This window comes from Acartia tonsa, chromosome 6 (assembly GCF_053477335.1).
Source record: "Acartia tonsa isolate MP-2025a chromosome 6, ASM5347733v1, whole genome shotgun sequence".
Lineage (NCBI taxonomy): Eukaryota > Metazoa > Arthropoda > Copepoda > Calanoida > Acartiidae > Acartia > Acartia tonsa.
Window position 1 is genome coordinate 42,898,737 of NC_137265.1, and position 21,640 is coordinate 42,920,376.

General features: G+C 31.7%; 1 protein-coding gene across 1 annotated transcript in view; it reads right to left on the minus strand.

The window, feature by feature from the left end:
• The window catches only part of LOC145322721 (uncharacterized), a 51,263-nt gene that overhangs the window by 6,135 nt on the left and 23,488 nt on the right, over positions 1-21,640 (minus strand). Inside the window, exons 10-17 of the mRNA XM_080164952.1 lie at positions 21,139-21,212; positions 13,346-13,522; positions 12,143-12,314; positions 11,664-11,738; positions 10,947-11,065; positions 10,420-10,661; positions 10,021-10,180; positions 4,729-4,810 (exon numbers count right to left, since the gene is read on the minus strand). Of these exons, the coding sequence (XP_080021078.1) occupies positions 4,729-4,810; positions 10,021-10,180; positions 10,420-10,661; positions 10,947-11,065; positions 11,664-11,738; positions 12,143-12,314; positions 13,346-13,522; positions 21,139-21,212 (1,101 nt within the window). The remainder of the gene's footprint in view (positions 1-4,728; positions 4,811-10,020; positions 10,181-10,419; positions 10,662-10,946; positions 11,066-11,663; positions 11,739-12,142; positions 12,315-13,345; positions 13,523-21,138; positions 21,213-21,640) is intronic.

The following is a 21,640-nucleotide window of genomic DNA, read 5'->3' on the forward strand; positions in this document are numbered from 1 at the left end:
AACTGCTTGATACAGGATAATGTTTATGGACATACTTACATCTTTAGGGCTTGATTATAGAGTTGCTTCGCTTAAAATATTGTTCTTTGTTGTCCCAGGAATCAATATACCAAATATCAGATCAAACGGATAAATAGATCATATAAAAATTTGTTGTTAAAAAAGTAGAAAAATCAACATGTTTAAAATGGACGTACGGACATTCTGGTAATGATTAAAGAGTTGCTACACTTTCTAAATCGTACCTAACTACTACAGAAATCACGATGCAAAGTTTGAAATCGATAGGACAATTCTAACATGCTTAAATCAACGAATAAAAGCTAACTATCTCGGACGGACGTACGGACGGACCGACCCTAATATTAGAAAAGCTTCGCTTTTAAAAATGTTGAAGAAACTAACTCAAAACATGAAAACATACCATCTGTTGTTGAAAAAAGAAAGAGATAAACATGTTCCTTTATTTGCTGCCAGTTAATACTACAGGGATATGGATGACAATTTCTTTTTATATAAGTAGGTAATATGATGATTGTCCGTCAGTCTGTATAGTAAGTAAGATATCGTATACGACAAACTGGAATTAAACCTTTAATTTTTCATTTTACCATAAACGATAAAGACTATTGGGCGGTTTTTTCTCAAAGTGCCTAGTTGTACAAGAACCCCCACCCTTTTTCTTAAAAGGGATGGGGGATAAAGTGTCAGGTTAGGTTAAGTTAAATTAGGTACTAAGTAACCCCGCTAGAAAGAGTTTCTATGCTTAAAAGGCACTTTGAGATGAAGCACCACCAATTCTAAATCTAACGTTTTATCTTCAAGAAAATGCATCCATGTTTTTTAGTTTTTGTTAAATGATCTTTTTGTCGTTGTGTGAACAATAATGTTGTTCTCTTTAGTGTTGATATCTGCTTTAGGATATAAGTATAAAATAAAAATTATTTAGAAGGATGACAACGTCCTAAAAGGCGAAGCTCATTAAACCTACAATGCATTGGTACAGATAAACAGTGACTGCGAAAATAAATATATTGGCTTTTTGTAAGTAATAAAATTTGAAAATTCATAATGTTCATGGACATAATTAAACTTTAAGGGATTTAAGATATTATTCAGCATTTAGTTTTAAAATTTTTTTAAAAACATTGAACTTCTTCTTTGTTATTTTCAAGCACTTTTTCACCATTTTTTGTTTATTTACTTTAAAATAAGCTAGGTATTTAAAAAAAAATATTTATCTGATTTTATTATAAATATATGAAATATGGAAAATTAAGTTTGAAAAAAGCTTAAAAAATGTTTTAATTTTTATTTTAAATAGGCTTTCGGATAGTTATCAAATACTTTCAAAATTTGTTATTTATTTTTCTCGTATTCATTCGAATCCGGTGGATAGAAACCGGTTCTCATCCATACGAAAAAACTATGTCTAGCATCATATTATATCCAGCTTTCTACGAATATGAAAATGTACAATCATAAGATTAAAACCAGTTTTTTTTTCTACATTCTATTTCCGCGGAAAGCCGTTTATAATACGATGCGAGAAATAACTATTATAGGAATCTTTTTGCAAAATTTGTTAAATAACACTAATAGGAAAAAAATAACCCCTACTTTATTTCAATTTCTTAAACAATTACGTTACAATACTCGATAAGTATTTTGAGGGAAAACACCTAGACGTCGGCATCAGTCATAAAAACATACAACATGTTACCCCATCTGTTGGCTGTAACACAAGTTAACAATATGCAAATACATATTTTATACATGAAAATCCTTGAAATATTCACATTAAATGTATATGTACAACAAAATATAGTTAGATAATTTAAAAATATTAATGATTTGAACGAAAACAAAAGAGGTATCAATTTGAAAATTAGAAATCTTGCATTTTTTACGTCTTTGCTAGACAAAATTTAATAATGCTCAGTGAGGGAAGGCCTGAGAAAACGCGCGTTAAACTTAAATTGGACTTTTTAGCACGTTGCTTCCTTGGTTATACCAATGTATAAGACAATGGGCGATCAATTGATTTACTTCCTCAATGAAAATTAACTCTTCTGTAGATTAAAATTTTTGGTTATAAGTTTAAAAAACTGCTAGTTTGGAACAACCATCCAAGATTTGATAAAAACACCCAAAGTTGAAAGTCAGCAAATATGAGAGCTTGTTTATAAGATTGAGCCCAATGTCCCCTCCCTCCATAGTAAATTTTTTATTGAAAGATTCTTTCTATACAAGTTCTTATTATGTGTAACTTGCCGTTTGACTGTACTTTTCAAATAAATACCTTCATCTTATTTTCAAAGTATCAGAAATAATATGGAAATGTGTTTGAATATAGTTAGTTTTAGCCCAAATAAAACATTTAACAATACCATGCTTTAAAAATACTGTTCCAAATCCCAAATACCCGGTATATCTAACCTAAGCTAAACCATACTTTCTACCTGTTAAAGAAATTACTAAAATTTCCTATTTTTTTAAATTCATGCAATTTAGAAATTTATAAAAGGATAGATAAAGAAGACAAATACCGATAAGCTAACTTTTTCCCCAATTAATCAAAGAAAAAAGATAGTTTAAAAAGAAGAAGGCTATATTTTACAAGAGATTAGAAGTCCTAAAAATTACCTCTTAAAAGGACTCTCCACAGAAAAATCAACTTTGGATTTTTGAAAATCTAACCTGAAACTATTATTCTCTGTTCAATTTTAGGCATTTTTTGTTTTTGTGGCATCGCGATCGAAGCCCTTTGAAAATTTTGTCCGCCGCCTATTTGTACTGCCGCTATAACAATATATACTACACTTTCCTCCACTCAATATATGTTTGCCGCTAAAGAACATTTGCTCCATTGCAACCGGCCGCTCTACGATTTATCCTCTTCCTTGACTGGACAATCCTGCCGCCTCCATTTTGTGTTCGCCTCCACCAAATATAACTATCTTTTGCCACAGTTGCCGCATTCATCGCCCTTCTCCGCCGCTACTCCGCTATACATTGCGTACGTCGCTATACACAACACCCCCCAGCCTCCATTTAATTTCTGAACAAGGGAGAGGGGAGCATGTATTGAACCGCGACATACAGCAATGAATAGCGGAGTAGTGGCGGAGAAGGGCGATGAATGCGGCAACATAGAAGCTAAAAATCACTAAAGCAGCACAAATTAAATGGCGGGAGGATTCACTTAAAGGAGGTAAAAAATTTCAAAGGGCTTCGATCGCGATGCCACAAAAACAAAAAATGCTTAAAATTGAACAGAGAATAATAATTTCAGGTTAGATTTTCAAAAATCCAAAGTTGATTTTTCTGTGGAGAGTCCTTTTAAACTACCTCTTAAGAAATATAAATTTTCATAAAAACTTATCAATCTAAAGCTATCAAAGTAATTCCATAAAAGAACGTGTCCTAACTTTTGTGATTTAAATAAAATAGCTAGTCGGTGCATTTAGTAAGTAGTAGATGTAAAATGATCCATAGAATTTAGATATGCAATCGTTTTTTGTAGACCTCTTATTTTTGGAAAAATTTAAATAAAAAAATAAGTTGGGTTTAAGGTACTAAAAAGCAACAAAAAAGAAGAAAATTGCTATTATGAACAAAAATAGTAAGATCTTTAATTTGACACCTTACTTTTTGAATTCTGTTAAGTAATTATTGAGAAAAAAATCTATTTTGTTAAACCCCGGTGAATCAAAAACTTTGAACTTTGGGAGCTCGTCACGATTGGGTTAAAAATCACTAAAGTTAGGACACGTTCTTTTAATAAAATGAAGTTATGGAAGTAGAAAATGAGTTTGATGTAAGTTAGTGATCTTAATATTAAGACAATGGACTAGAAATTGATTTACTTCCCAATTGATGACAAACAAATCGTTTAGCAGAGAAACTAGAATTGTATAATGGACGCTATAACATACTGATAAACAAAATCACCCTATTTGTAGATTAAAATCATTGGTAGAAAAGTTAAAAACTAATGCAACCTTATCCAAAAATGCATTTTAGCTTACTAATTACAGATTAAGTTTATATTCTTTAGGGAAAGTATCTTTCATAGTCCATTGTCCTTTCTACTTTAGTACTTATTTTGATCATAACTAATACATAAATATAAAACCATTAAATAACTTAGTTTTTAAAATCTTACCTCCTGATAAGTATGACTATAGTTGTAATTATGGCCGCTAGGAAAACAAATCTTACCTTCTGATAAGTATGACTATAGTTGTAATTATGGCCGCTAGGAAAACAAATCTTACCTTCTGATAAGTATGACTATAGTTGTAATTATGGCCGCTAGGAAAACAAATCTTACCTTCTGATAAGTATGACTATAGTTGTAATTATGGCCGCTAGGAAAACAAATCTTACCTTCTGATAAGTATGACTATAGTTGTAATTATGGCCGCTAGGAAAACAAATCTTACCTTCTGATAAGTATGACTATAGTTGTAATTATGGCCGCTAGGAAAACAAATCTTACCTTCTGATAAGTATGACTATAGTTGTAATTATGTCCGCTAGGAAAACAAATCTTACCTTCTGATAAGTATGACTATAGTTGTAATTATGGCCGCTAGGAAAACAAATCTTACCTTCTGATAAGTATGACTATAGTTGTAATTATGGCCGCTAGGAAAACAAATCTTACCTTCTGATAAGTATGACTATAGTTGTAATTATGGCCGCTAGGAATACAAATCTTACCTTCTGATAAGTATGACTATAGTTGTAATTATGGCCGCTAGGAAAACAAATCCTCCAAAAACTCCAAGCGCTATGATACCACCTTAACAAATTAGAAAAATTTAGTTTTATTGACGTCTGAATATTTTTTTAGATTCCCTTTATCAATCTCCATCAAATTTTATCCGTAGGTCTGTCGATCATGCTACAAAATACATAAATATGTGTTAATTCTCTATTTTTCTCTCTCACTATTTTATGACTACTGAAAATCTGCTTTGTAACTAACTTTCCAGTATGGCTTCAAAACCTCTTAATATACGCTGGATTAGAACCGGTTCACAGCCACAATTCATGTACAGCATCGTATTACAGGCAATTTTCCACGAAAATTAAAATAAATATTATAAAGTTGATACCAGATTGTTAACCCGGACATCCTGCCTCTCGGGGCTAACAAAACTGGTTTTCATAATAAAAAATTTTTCTTTTAATATCTGTGGAAAGCTGTCTATAATACGATGCGATAAATAACCATTATCCATATGGCCCATCGATATTTTTTGTGCTTCATTACTTATGGATGTTGTCGTCCTTGTTATAATAATATGTTGAAAGAAAATGTTAAGGTTGCTATATTGTCAGAAACAATAAAGATTTAATTATAATAATTGTTTTAACAATTCATCTTCACAGCAAGAAACAACAAACCAGGGGTCAGGAGTGTTCAACAATGTTTTTTTTTACAACAAAAATCAGTTTAAAAGTAAAAGGATTATAGGATGTCTGTGTCTAGCTAAGGACATATATGGTTCTCCTTTAAAGTAAAGTTTCTTTTGAGCCCAAGGAAGTTTTTTTTAAACTAGTTTTAGGGACGATTCCTTTAAAAAAATCGACAATTTAAAAGATAATTTCCCATTTTTCATTTTACTCCCCCTTATTTTCCCTCAAATGCCCCTTGTGACATCTAGGTTAGTAGCTGCTAAGTAATAAATACAATACAACTGGCTAAAAATTTCTTTTCAAATAAATCTTTTTTTTCGACAAATCTTATCTGGTACATCCCTTATCCCAAAGAGATAAGCAGAGCAAGGTAAAATTTTGAAAAATAATTAAAAGTAAAAGATTTATAGAAGGTTATTTCGTGTATTTATTATATATCTGCATGCAGTATGTAGATATAACATTAATAATTACTAGCGCCCCTAAAGGCCTCAAGGGACCCTCCCCCAAAATAGTCATAAACCTTCCCGGGACCTATGAGAAGCTACCCTGTTAAAGAGAACCCGATTGGTTCAGTTGTTAGCGAGATCCTTCGTTACAGACAAACACAAAACCTGTTACTTTATTATAAGGATCAATCGCAACGTAATTTAGATAGCTAACCGCTTTAATATTCGTGGAAGCTGTCTCTATTACTATGCTTTACATGATTTTTTAGTATGGCTAAGAGCCGGTTTTAAACCAGCGGACATTAATCGGTTTGGAAGCCATACTTGAATTCACTTTCATATTAAGTAATATATATAGTCGAAAAAATGAGTGTCAGTCAATATTATGTCAGGTCGATATTTTGTCTGTCCTGACCACCAAAAATTGACAACAAAATTCCATGTTTATTCAAATAGGCAATAACACTGTAGCAAAGTCACTTCAAAATTAGGGATTCAATCTTCCTTGGTTTTAGATGGATTTTAAAAGTTAATTACATAAATTTGATTTATCTGCATTGTCTTGTTTAGTGATTTATTGACAAAGCATGTATTCTTCTTCACTATTGCATGCATATTACTACTACGCTACTTCTAGACATTATTGTCCTTGTCTTCTTATCAAGTTTGGTTACAAGAAGTTTCAACTTGGTGTGTATTCACTTTCGCTTAAGACATTCGGAAACAAAGTATTTTACAATAGCATAAAATTCACATAAAAATTATAAGAGGGGGGCGGGGGGAGCAAAGCAAAAGGGTTATTTTGTGATGTTTTAATAATATGATTATTCTATTATTTAGTGGTAAGTTTTTTTTCTGTAGCTTAGGATTTGATAACTACTGAACTTATTGGGAAGCTTGTTCTGAGGTGATTTTAGGCTATTTATTTATTTATCTCTATCTTCGAATACAGAGCTCCTAGAATCCAGGGGCGTAAACTCTACTTCGATGATAAAAATACATGTGCAGAAGGGAATACACACCTTTTAATTTACTTAGTAAAGAAAAAACATGCAAAAACCGCATTTAGCAATACTTCACACAAGGTGTACAATCCTCTTTGCAAAATACTTGTTTTAAAAATTAACTAACAACATGAAAGTAATTGCCAAATGCTGTCAAAGTCGCAAATACATTTAATAATAAATTAATATTACTCACATTCAACAATGATATAAATCACTGATAATGACAAACAAAGTAACCCTTCCTGTAGATTAAGAATATTGGTTTAAAATTTGGACACTACTAGATTGGAACCAACCAATCAAAATATTCGATCGAATAAGATAAAAAAAAACTTTGGTACCAGTGTAATTAACAATTATATCCCTCCCTGGTTCTTTTGTAACATTTTGCGGATGCAATTTTGTGGAATTATTTATTAGCGGCATTGATTGTACACCTTTCGCGCACACAAAAGTATTGCACAACCCATGTTGGAAAACAAACAAATTAAATCTTTCTCTTTGAATACGTCCTAAAATTACATTTTAAAGTTTACACCATGTCATTATTAGAATTGTGTCAAGTAGATGGTTAAAGAGCATCTACTACGTCAATCAATATTTCAGCTAAGATCACTTTTAGAAACTAAAACTATTGTTATTTTATGACAGCATAATGCCTCCAAGCTGAAAATCGAAAAACTAATTCATTGTAAAAATAAAAAGTAGGTAAACAAAATACACCTTTGGTAGATCAAAAATTATTAAAGGAAACGTTTGGATAACGTTATATTGTTACATTTAGAAAGGGGTTTGTAAAGGCGTGTCTTTTCATCTCCTCAAGGTTTACACCCCCTCTATATAAACCCTGGGCAAGCCACTATTTAACTTCAACAATTTTAGCCTATCTAACATGACATAGAAAGAGTTTATATAAACTTTGGATGGAAGAATCATTAAAAGTTCATCTCTCTCCCCCCACCCCTCTCTCTCTTTATTTACAATGTGCAATATATGATTTATTTACATGTAAGTAATTGCTTAAACAAAAATCCTCTAAGGTCACCAACAGAAAAATTTCGCACAGTTTCTGCAAAACTGCCAAAAAAGTATGTTTAGCCAAATTTTTAAGAATGGCTTTTTTATGATTGAAAGATCTCTGAAAAAGTTGTTATTGCATATAAAGTTTTCTACTGGTCTTTTTTTACTGAATTTTTGTTATAATCTTTTTACAGTAAGAAATTACTGTTCCTTCAGATTTAAAAAAAAAATATTTTTTTGTAAAAATGAAAGAACACTTCTTTTGCGTGGAATTAGTAGCGCATAATGTTTAGACGATTAAATTTATCCTTGAGGGTGGGCTTTCGTTCACACAAGAAAATATTGTTGTTTTAAATTATCTAAATATACCCAAGAGAACAGACTGCCACTAGCTTTCAATTATCTTTAAATTTAATGAATTTTAATTGTTATTTTATTTTTTATTGCAATTTTTGTAATTATGCGAAAATAATTGCATACCATCCTTGAAGAAAGAAAAGGCCAAATTAATAAATATTTACTAAGAAAACAGGATTAAAGAATAAGTAAAAATGTCAAAAAAAAATAAGTGTTTCTTTATGGTTTTGCCAATGAAGGACTTTAAAGACTTTTATTGAGTTTTTAATTTTATATTGATCTCTTCAATCTGTTTTAATCTAAATAATTTGTTATTTTGTTTATCATCGGAGGGGATAAATATCAATTTATATTAGTTTTTGTGGAAGACAACGGAAAAAATTGTGATAAGAAAAGGCATCTTAAAATTAAATATAGATAAAATATATTTCAATAACCTTAAATTTAATAAGTCAATAATTTTTACTTATTTATATTACTTAAATTCGGCATATTTAGTAAATATGATCTCGGTTTGGTTACAGTTGGGGACAAGAAACCAATTCTTGTAAAGGAGAAAGAACTAAGTCCTTAAAAAATCTAATAGGCGCGAAACATGGGGTGTGAGCTATAAAAAGTCTGAAAAAGGGGTGTAGCAGGTCCCCCCAATTTCTTGGCTTGAGGGGAGGGGAACACCCTATAATTTCGCAAGCCTTTAAATATTAAGCATTTAAAAGCATCTTATTTGTGGATTTTCTAAATACAACGATTCTATTCTCATTAAGAATTCAATTCTTTATTATTGCATTTTTAGTTTTTCCACGTCTTATAAAAGTTTACTTTGTAAAGAACCCGGTATTAGTGTCGGACTGATTATGACGTAACAAAAAAAAATTTGCCAATGAGAGGCTACTATGAATTTTACCATTGGTCAATAATGTCCTCTCATTGGCTAATTTTTTTTGTTACGTCATAATCAGTCCGACACTAATACCGGGTTCCTTTGTAAATGTTGGTTTAGCACACTCAACTTTGAAACCAAGTCCTTCTGGACAACAATACAATAGGTGTGCTTTCAATTCCTCAAATTTTATCATATTAGCAAATCATCAAAACAGCTTTTTATTACAACAAAACAAACTGCCCTTTTCCCTTTATTTTGTTTCGTTATTGAACACCCCCTATAATCTACATGACATTGCGCATTTTGAAAATTTAAAAAATCTGCAGAAGTGAAAGCGCACCCGATACAATACTGCCCACAGGCCACAAAAGGGTTACCATTCAATTTTCATCCATTATCATTTTTTACGAAGGATTTTTAAAATTATTGAAAAGTACATCAAATTTTTGAATTATTGTATCAAATGATATTATTGCCATCGACAAAGGAGCTTAAACTTGAACATTTTTTTTTGTCGATTTGGTTAAATCAGTCATTACAGAAATTTATAAATAAATATTTTTTTTTATATTAAAACCCTTATTTAAAATATTTATTATTAAAAGCACGTAGGCTTGCTGTGTCGGGGAGTTGTCAAGTTCGTGTCTTGACCACAATACGTCATACTAGAGACGTTAAAAATGTTAACCACTGCTTCTATGAGAGGAGCTTTATGAACCTAATCAATATCTTACGGCAGGTTCTTAAAGTCAATAAGATACCAAAACCACCGATCTATAAGCTTAGACCCTGGCTATGGGCTGGTTTTAAGCTACTTTGCAGTGTGTTGAATGGGGTGGGGTAAGGGGGGTGGTGACCCCAAAAGAAAACTTACCTAGATTGAGCTGCTGTTTGCTAGATTCACTTTTTGTCGACGTCGGGCTGATAATGTCAGCTGCCGCCCCCTCGCTTGACAAAATATTTGAGCTGCCAGGTATTTCATTGTCCTCTGGCCGTCTGGGAGGTACAGGTTCTGGTAGTTGTTCACGGTTTACCTGAAATATTTTTCTCTTGAAAAAATGATTATCTTATTTTTTCTGAATTTCTCAACTAGTGTTTTACCCAGTTTTACCCTAGTGTATTGAGTGTCCAAACTTTAACACAAATTGCACATTAAGGAAACACTAACTCATGGCTTGCATGTGAAATTTATGGGTTTTTTGCCCAATGTCTCTTTAGAATTCAATTTTATATAACAATTAATTTTTAAAGTTTTAAATAAATAAATTTTTACCTTCTTTTTAATTTTTCTGTATGGAATTCTAATTTCATCAGTGGACGTGGAAATTTCAATTTCTTCCGTAATCTCCTCCTCGATACCATCGATGGCGACCTTCCTGCGTTTGTATGGTCCTCCCGTCCTCCTTGGGATGTAAGGTCTGACCTCTGGCTCTGTACTTTCTGTTTTGGGGTCGGGTAGCCGGGGGGAGTCGGGCACCCTGGGGGGCTCAGAGTACACAGAGTTATTCTCTTTTCCTGTAAAAGAATAATTCAATTAAATATTATAAAGTTTTCACTAGCCTCTAAACTTATAGGAAAGCTTCATATAGGTTCCAGGATAGTCTTAAGTAATAGATATAACTAAATTGTAGTTATTTATACCAAATTTATACACTGATTATTTGGTGAAGTGGTAGCCCATATATCAGGAAGGAAGGAAGGATACATTGGACTATTTTTTATTGTCATTGGAAGATGAACATCTATTTAACGCCCATTGTCTTATCCCTTAAGATCCCTGAATATATATAATCAGCATACCTGGTTCACAAGTGGGAGGCTCTGCATTGAATGTTCCATCCTTGAGACACGTGATCTTCTGGGGACCAACCAGTTCGTAGGTAGGGTTTGTACAGTAGAAAGTGGCCACAGTTCCGAATCTGATGAAACACATTAATAAATACCTCCTTCTCATACCGAAATAACAAAAGCAAAATAAGTGCTTGTCTAAAAATGTCTGACGACACCCCCTCCACCACCCGCACCTATTTTTTAGATATTGAAAAATGGCTACTAGTACCCGACATAACTTAATCTAACCTTACATAAAGGAGTAAACAAACAATAGAAAATCCACACCCCAACCCTCATTGCTCTACTAAAAACTTTGAGGGAAACCGCAAATTTGTCGTTTGCCTGTAATCCATAATCCTTTAAAATTAGCCAATAAATGCAGCGACTTTAGAAACATGGAAATCCTATCATTTAAAGTAGAAAGTCAGAAAGTTAAGATCTCAATAATTACTGAACCGATTGGATTCTCTATTGTAGGTCACACAGTTCATGTGTTGGTTTAGGCTATATTATTTCAGACTTTGGATTGTTTTTAGCTATTTTCTAGCCCCTCTCTACCCCTTCGAATACAGAGCCCACAGATGCAAGGGGTGTTGCCGCTAATTATCTTAAAAAACATTTTAAAAAGCAAAGGAATGTTTATTTTTGAGGCTACGCTAATTTTAATTATTTAATAATGTTTTCCTTGTTGAGTTTGTAGAAAGTGTGTAGCCACCATATCTCGGAGATTTGGGTTCTTCACAGTAGATTGGCTCACATCTTAATATAATAAGCATTTTATTTTGAATTATACAAGAGACATTGAAAATTTATTTTGAATAGCTTTCTTTCTTTCTTTCTCTCTCAATCTATCAATCTTTCTCTCTCTCTTTCACACATTCTCTGTCTCTCTATCGCTCTCTTTCTTTCTCCTTTTTCCTTCTCAGTCTCTAATAATCCCTCTCTTTCTCTATTTTTCCTTCTCTGTCTCTCATAATCTCTCAATCTCTCTCTCTCTCTCTCTCTCTCTCTCTCTTCTGTGTCTACAACTCTCTCTCTCTCTTTTCCGCTCTCTCTGTCTTTTTTGTTCTATTACAAAATTTCCTTCTCTCGTCATTCTCCCGCCACCCTGTCTCCATCTATCTCTGTCTCTCTTCTTTTCAATAAAACTATCTAAAAGTCACCTTGGTGGAGGACCATTCCATCTCTGATCCACATCACACATGAGAGTTTCCCTACCGACCAACAGATACCCCGGGTTACACTCGTACTTGATGGAACTCTCAAATTCTCTTGTGCCGTTGACAAAGATTAGCTTTCCATTGGGTATGTCCGCAGGCATTCCACATTCAATATCTAGAGATAAATTTAGCATTATTTAGTTATTTTCATCAAAGTTCCTACCAAACAAAGAAACACCTCGCAATCTTATTTTTAATAAATTGAAAATGAAGAGAGGGATTCAGTTTTTTTTATGTTTTATCCATTCAGGGGTTCTACCCCAGCAAGCTAACCTGTACCCACTATGACCAAATCTAACCCAAAGTAAAACACAAACACAAGAAATACTACCCCACACATACATTTCAATTTATCGCTTGCCTATATATTTTGAGGCATATCACCCGTTATTAAAACAAGATCTATCATTCTCATTCGTAGCGAATCTTTCAAGGAATCGTCATCCAAATTTTAAAATTATTTACTTAGAACTATCAGTTCCTAACGGACTATAGTCTGACCATAAATAATAAAAGCTTTTGCATAATAAGAAATATTGCAAGTAATAATATTCTTCTAAAATTATCGCCAGTTGTGCAATCTACAGGGTGTCCCATAGAAAATAAGTTTTTTAATGCTTATTACTTACCTAATATTTCAGCAATCTTAGAAAATTAATTCAGGAATTGACTAGTTATATTGGATAATCTGCAAAGCTAACATAAATTATATCGAGGTACTATACTAATAATAGATCAAATAAAAATATTTTCCATAAACCATGGGACACCCTGTATTAGATGTTATCAGTGCATTAAATGCTTTGTGAAATTCATACTTAAATAGATTATAATAATTATTCATCGAGGTATGCATTCCGAATATGAATAGCAGAATAGACCAGACAAAATCAATGTAATGATTTATCAGATAAATTTCTTCAAATAAAAATTAAATTAGTTATAAAGTTATGAGGGAGGGGATGGGGTTTTAGATAGATTTAATTAAATCGATTGCAATCCCCAATTATGGAAGACTCCAAAGGTCCCAAATTTGTTTGGCAGTTTTGTTTTATGATTTATTATATGAAGTTATATGATGGTTTTGGACTATTTTCTGTCCTTCCATATCCATTCAAATACAGACAAGCATAATCAAGAACTTACATCTGCAAACAGGCGGGAACTCTGAGTAGAAACCAGTTGCCAGACAGGTTCTCCTGGCAGGCCCGACCAGCAGGTGGCCAGCATCACACAGGTACTCGATCCTACTGGCCACGTCGTAGTTGGTGGACACGAGGGTGGAGTTAGGCGGCTGCTCTGGTTTACCACAGGTAGTAGGTCCTAAAATAGAGAAAAAATAAGTTTCTTTTAAAAAAACACAACACAATATATGTATTTATAATAAATTTTAGCGATTGCGCCCCTATTATCCAAGGGCTCTGTATTCATCTTATTTTTGGAATAATAACCACTAGGACAAGAAGGTAATAAATTATTAATAAATGAAGCGTCTATGATTTCACGTCCTAAAATTAAAAAATGTAAGTATAGTATATTATGCTTTTTATGTTCTCACACTCTACAAGTGTTAATTTTCGTTTATTCTGCCGAATGATTTTAGATCTTGACTTTTTTGATGTTCTCATACCTGTTATTTGTATTTCTAAGGGGAAAGGAAAAAAATAATTTGACGGTAAATTGTTCACAATGAACTCATCAAAATAGCGTGCATTCATTTTCGCACATTGTATCGTATTATAAAATTATCAGAACTGCATATTATACAAATTACAAAGCGCCCCTCACTAACTTTTGCTATTTTTTTATGAATAGAACTTAGAAGCTTCAAACTTCCATTTGCTATTAGATCTACTTATTCTTTTGTAGGGGGAACCCCCCCCCCCCCAAAAAAAAAAGGAAAAAAATATAAACCTTCCCATGACCTAAGAAAAGCTTAACTGTAAAGGAGAAGTTATTAAGCTGTAGACTGGCAAAATCCTGTTACTCTTATAAAAGGATTTTGTCATTTTGTGAAATCAAACAATATTTGGTTGTGATAATATGGGGAATTGATTGCACACCCAGAAATAGTTACATGACATAAAGAGAAAAAAAAACTTTTTTTTACGATGGCTTTATATGTTTCGTTAAGGTCAGGGATGTTACACCTGAAGATAAAATAATTTGAATAATTAATTTCTCATTACTGCAAGCACAGAAATATTAATAATTTTGTTTTAATAATAACCATTTCGTTAGTGGAAAACCTTGAGGTAAAAGAGTTTTTCTATAAATTCTTGGCAATACTTTTCTTCATTGATATGATTCGAAAGACGATTCGACATAATTTTTTAGATTTGTTGTGTAGAATCTTCAAGAATTGGATAGAAGGAAAATACAATGGCAGATAAGTAATTCTTCACCACCTTTGAACGTCTTTATTTTCGTTTTTACTTTTTAATGAAAAGGAAGAAAGAAATCGTACATTTTAGAAGGGGGCTTAGTTACACCAGGATTTTAATTTATGTTCATCTCATGCTACAATTAGTAAAGTATAAAACAGTAAAAGTATAGAAATATAAACTTATATTTAGTAAATGTAGTGTTTAAATGAAAATGAGATTTGTTTTATTTTTAGACTTAGTTTGATATACTATGGAATCTCGGCAAAAACCTTGTCATAACTAAAGATGTTAAAAGTTTTTCATATTGCTGCTTTATCAGATGCGCGACATTAATATTAAGAGTTAAGGGGGATGCCTTGGCCAAAACTTATTCAAGATTTTTAGACAAAAGTTGTGCAATGAAATGGTTGAAATGTTAGTCATTAGAATCTACTATAAAAGTCTGGGTCTACGTTGTTCTCAAACGTCTCAAAGGGTATTAGTAAGTTTGATATTATTTTTGCTTCAAACTGAATTTTTTTATTAATCTATGTATTATAAATGCGAAAATATACCTATTAAATTCATTGGCGGATTTTTCGAAACACTGATGCTTGAATTCTTTACTGTAAAAATGCCAGGGATAGAGGGACATGCCCATGGACAATAAGCTAATGTTTCAACCAAATGATATCTTTGATAGATTGTAATTATTGGATAGAAAGAAAGTGTTGTAGATTTTTTTTTGGTTATTACTTCTTACTCCCCTCTGAACCATGCAGTTTAATGTACATATATATTTGCTTCTAACCACTTTCTCTTTCTATTCAAAATACAGATACATATTACTAGCACATCTACTCTATAATTAGTGTCTGTATCCGTCCGTACGTCCATCTAAGCCAGTTATAATTTTAACTACAGAAACATATTACTAGCACAACTACTCTATATTTAGGGTATATATGTATCCGTACATACGTGCATCTGGGCCATTTTACAATTACAGATTGATAAATTTTCATTTTTGATGAACAAGAAGGGCAAAATCCAGAAGTAGTAAGGATATGAAAATACAATAAATTGATATACGTTCCCAATGATGATAAACAATGCTACGCATTCTGTAGATGCTAAAAAAGGAACTAAACAATCAAAACTAAAAGTACCCAAAATTCTTGAGCTAACAAAAAGATAAGTTGATTAAAAAAATTAGGTACCAGTGTAATTTACACTCCTTTGTCCCGACCCTTCCTCAGTTGGAAAGCAATTTTAAACAATTTATTAAAATAACGATAATATTCTGTTAGACAGACGGACATGATGAGTTATAAAGGTTCTATATGAGCATATGAGAATAGAAATAAAATATAAATCAAGTGGAGTATCCTTTCTATGCAGCCCTCCTTTGATCCTGGTTCTAATAAATGTCAACTTTGTCTTATGGAAAAAGTTGCAATCTTATATTCAGACAAAGAATCTATTCTCAATAAACGGCATGAAATCTTCTCTAAAATTAAATATGTTGAAAAATCCCCTAAAATTTATTGAAAAAATCATCTAATTATGTTATAAAAATCATTAGTATCTTTCTGAAGATTGCGAAAGCATAAAATTTAAAAATAAAATTGAAGTAAAAAACGTTGTTTTACTATAAAATGAGAATAAAAATATGTACTATTTGTTGTAGGCTTATGTAGCTGCGCCATTTAAAAACATAATTGTCTTTGTTATAGGAAACAAATTAAGAAAAAATAACCACCAAGAAGAAAAAATAAGAAAGTTACACATGTAGGAAGTTTTAATAGGACAATCTTAATGATAATATTTCAAGCTTTAATTAGATTCAAGGCCAGGTATTTAATTATCAAAAACCTTCGATATAACTAAAAATTACTACGATGTTTTTTATTATTGTGTAGATTTTCTATATTTAGATTTGACACCATTTACTACATTTTAAAATGTTTGTAAAATTTTAATTACTTAGGAACAACTTTGAATTTCATAAAGTTAAAATCTGCTCATGGTAAGGGATAAGAACAGAAAAATAGATGACAGTCTCATACAAAGTTACCCCTTTTGTAGATTGAATTATTGGTAGGAATGTTTGTACACTGCAAGTTGATAAATCAATCAATCAAGTACCCAAAGTTTTTAACCCATCAAATGAAAGAAACGTTTATAATACTTTGGGTATTATTAAAATTTACAGTCCGAAGTCCCCTCCTTCCCTGGTCCAAATGGAATCTATGTTAGGCTAAACCATAGAAGAAGTGGATTACTTAATTAAGGTGTGAATTCACTACCGTACATGGATCACATTATCAAATCATTAAAACCGCAAATTTTTACAACAGTACAGACTGTCCCATTTCGCCATTAAACAAAATTTTCTTTTTCTATTTGCTATCGTCTCTCTTTATGAATACAAACACTTTACTTCAGGGAGGGAGGTGACAATGGGCTGTTTATTACACTAGTCCCCATAGTTTTATAATAATGTTTCTTATTTGTTAACTTAACAACTTTGAGGACTTTTATTGATTTTTAATCGTTTGGTTCATTAGTTTTAGTGTCCAAACGTTTCGACCACTAATTGTAATCTACAGAAGGGGTAATTTCATGCATCATCATAAGGAATGTACATTAATTCATCGGCAATTTTCTGAACCCTTTAGATCCCTGCTTTACTTGATGTGATGCGGAATTGAAAGGACACATTTAATTAACTATTGCGAAATTCTCTAAGATATATTCACTTAAAGACACTACACAATTAACTTTACTTATATGTACTCTTTTATATAGGATTTTTACTATAGTTTTTTTTCTTAAGGGTGAATGCTTTGTGCAAACGATAATGATTATTTGTTTATTAGGATCTTATATCTAAGTTTCCTATTGGCCCTGGTTTGGATAGGTTTGAGATTATTAATGTTTTCAGAACTATTTCCCTTCCAAGAAATATCTTTTAGAAAAACATTCTATTCCAAGCTAAGCTGTGTGTTTTAATTTGGGGGTAATGTGGGTTGTGGGGTAGAATCCCAACACCCATCTAAGTTTTAGTCAATTGAGTCAGCTATATAAAATAGATTTTTTATGTTCTGTACAAACTTTGAAAGTGGTGGTTGTTACTTCATGACTTTTAAAAAGAATAACATTTGGTGGTTTATTGTAGCTGAGAAAATAGAGTAATCTCTATTTGGGCTCAACCAACAGTTTTAAACAACTATTTCGATAGCGTATCTACTCCATTTGTCCATTCGTTTGTACGTACAAGAGGTTAGAAATTACAAGATAAGTAAATAATTTTTAAATGGCTTAAAACTAAAAAATCTTTTTTTTCAGTTGTCAAATTCATTGATTTATTGACACTACGGTTCTTGAAATATTAAAATATAAATGCAGGAGAGTTTACATGATTTTGGCAGAAGGGTTTAATTGATAATTACGCTTGCATATAATAACAGTATTATGCAAATGTTTACATATTATTTTATGCAAAACTGACATTTATTTCGAAGATTTTCTAGCATATGCAATTAGATGATTTTTTGCAGCATTTAAAAAAATGTTTAGTTCGACATCTGGCGATAGTAATTATAATTAACATTAGAAATTAACACCAATGTTTATCTTTACTACAAAGTAATGTAATGTTTGTATTTTTCAAGGCAGTAAGAAAACTAACTGGGAAACATATGATGATTTTAGGGGTTACATACAAATTAACTTTAATTTTGATTTGAAACTCTTAACCATTCTCATTGTATGACATAACACTTTTATTAAATTTTAATCTTGATAGGTTGGTTCAAACTATTACTGTCCAAACTTTTCATCCAATAATTGAACACCACAGAAGGCGTGATTTTGTTTATCATCACTGAGAATATACATTATGGGCCATTGTTTTATCCCTTATTTTTTGGAAATCCATTTCCCCTTCTTTTTCATGTAATTTATATTTTTGTCTAATTTACACTTGACATATTTTGATTGTGTGACTCAACATCCGGAATTTTTAGTCAGTTTTCCATTTGTTTCACTTGAGCTATCCCCCCATCCCCCCACCTCCATAAAAATTCAAGTTTATGCAGTTGAAAATGTGTTTTGTTTTTCTCTGTGTTACTTAAGATTTATTAAATGGCTAGAGATTAAATTTTTACTTTTTTAGATAAGCTATATTGAATCTATTTTTGAAGATTTCTTTTCAGTATGGCTTCGAAAATTGGATTAGAATAGGTTCTCAGCCATACTGAAAACTCGTGTATAGCATTGAAATACAGACAATTTTCCACGAATATAAAAATAAAAACCATAAATTTAATGCCAGTTTTTTTTAGCCAGGGTCTTTTTTTATTTTATTATCCGCGAAAAGCTGTCTGTATTACGATGCGATTAATAACTATCATAGCCATCAAATGGAATAAAAAGAAAATTGACTAATTTTTATTCAAACGTCATGGTTCAAATTTCCCCGGGAGTATAAAAATATTCTGGAATAAAAAGAAACAAAATAACGATCTTAAAATTCAATTTCTAACGATTTAATTGATTAATTGAATTATAGAGTACAATTATGTGCACGAATCTTAATTATCTTAACACAAAATCGGTTTCATTAATAATTTTTAAAATAATAAAGTGTAAATTTTTGTTTTCAAAATACAACAATTTAAACACAGATCTTTTTACATTTATTGTTTGAAAGATAGACGGGCAGGCATAAGTATTATATTTTCCATGAAATTTACTTATCCCTGTATGCGTGGTAGAATAGAATGCAATGTTATATGATTATTTTCCCTAACTTAACTTTTACTTTCATCTAAAGGTGTGTATTCACTTCCGCATATTAAAACATATACATATTGATTTATATCATGCAGCAAGAAGTCACTGTAGCAAATCAAATTCTGCTCTTTCCCTCAAAGTGCCTTGTTGAGCACAGAAACCCACCATTTATTTCTAAATAAATCTAAAGTAGGGAGTTAGAGGCTTATTATTTGTTTCTTTGGGTCAGGTTGGGTACGAGGTTTGAAGTAACCCCAACCCCGATATTTTCTATTTACTTCAGAAATGAGGGGAGGGGTGTACAGTGCTCGATAGGCACTTTTAAGGAAATCACCAAATTTTATTAACAAAGGTGGATTCTTTGCGATACTAATGAATATAAAATATGATACATATGCGGAAGTGATTGAACACTCTTTTACTTTCATTTAATTACGCTTCAAGCCTACCATGCAGTCAAACACAAGAGCTACATAGACAGCTAAACACCCTTATATTCTACAATTTAAACACAAGTGGGGGGAAGGGGATTTAACCACTTATTCACTTATTTTATTATGTTAAATGTAAAACAATTTCTTCAATAAAAGAAAAGAAAATCAGTCATATTACAACGTGTTAGATATTTTTTACCAATACTTATTCTAGCACTCTATGATTATATATTCTATTATTTAAGCCAGCTGTGCGTATTTACGCTAGCTGTACGCATCAAGCGTTATATGTGTATTAATATACACAAATATAATATTTTCTTAAATGTGGAGATACTCTATTAATATGGTTACTTCGTTTGTCTCTAAGTTATATGTTAAAATAAAAGTGCAAATGACCAACTTTGTTAAACTTTTTTGTTGCTTTAAACAAAATCTATTAAAACTTTCATATTCAGTGATTTGTTGATAATAACTTTCAAACAATTCAAATAAAAATAATATTCTTTTTTTACTATATTCTTTTTTTATTTGTCATAGAATCTCTATAACAAGTATATCGATTGAGTTATCTATTTTGGGGAAGCTTTTGTACAACTCTTTGGATGGTTTAGACTTTTATTTAAAAATTTAGCAGTGCGATATGAATACAGAGCCCCTATATGCTAGGGGTGAAGGAGATAATATTGTCATGTTGTTACTAAACTTAATGATGGATATTAATTATCCTTGTTTGATATTTGTAATCCATATGTCATAGGAAAGTACTTATTATGTAATAAATAGATTCATTAACAAATGCAGAACAAATTAAATGCTTTGGAATCATAATACGAGGGAGGGAACATTAGACTGTTAATTATACTGGTACCCAAAGTTTTATTCTCTCATTTGGCTAAAAAAACGTTGGGTACTTTTGATGGATAAGTTCCAAATTAGTAGTGTTCAAAGTTTTCAACCAATATTTTTAATCAACCTTAGTGATAGATTAGTTTATCATCATTGAGCATGTATATCAGTTTATCGTTCATTGGAGACAGCGTAAAGTGGCACCAAAATAATGACGTCATACGATAAAAAAAAACAATGTGAGGCCAGTATGAATTTTACCATTCGTCAATAACAGTGTATACTGGCCTCTCAATGGTCAACTTTATTGTATGACGTCATTTATTTGGTGACACTTTACGCTGTCTTGTTCATTGTCTCCTCCCTTAAGATCTGGGAATAGTAGAAAGTCTAAAATAATAATGTCACCTCCTGTAAAGGCAAAAAAAGATTGACGAACGGACATACCGTGGTTACGAGTAGCTGCGCTACTTATCAAAATTAAACTTACTGTGCTGGCAGATGAAGTTAAGATCTCTCTCACAGCTTGTATCAGACCATAGCCAGCCTTTAGTACCATCAAACCTGATAAAATATTAAAAATATTAAAATCTGCAAGCACGACAACATCCATAAAAGTGAAACTCAAAAATCAGGAGAAAGGACAAACGAACATTTTTTTTGTTGTCAAAAAAGTCAAAAAATACCCAGGTTTTTAATGGACATACGGACTTTTTGGTAACGAATATAAAGTTGCTACGCTACCTAAATCTTACCTAACTGTTATGGTAATCATCACGCTAAGTATGACATCGATAGAACAATTCTAACAAAACAAGGTCAATTAAAAGTGAAGCATATAAAGATCTCTAGGGAAACTAGTTATAAACCTTCCCTGAACCTATAAAAAGCTCCACTGGAAAAAGAACCAAATCGGTCAGTGGATAGCGAGATTCTTCGCTTTAGACAGACAGACATCATATTACTTTTCCATGAGGATAGATAGCTTTGTC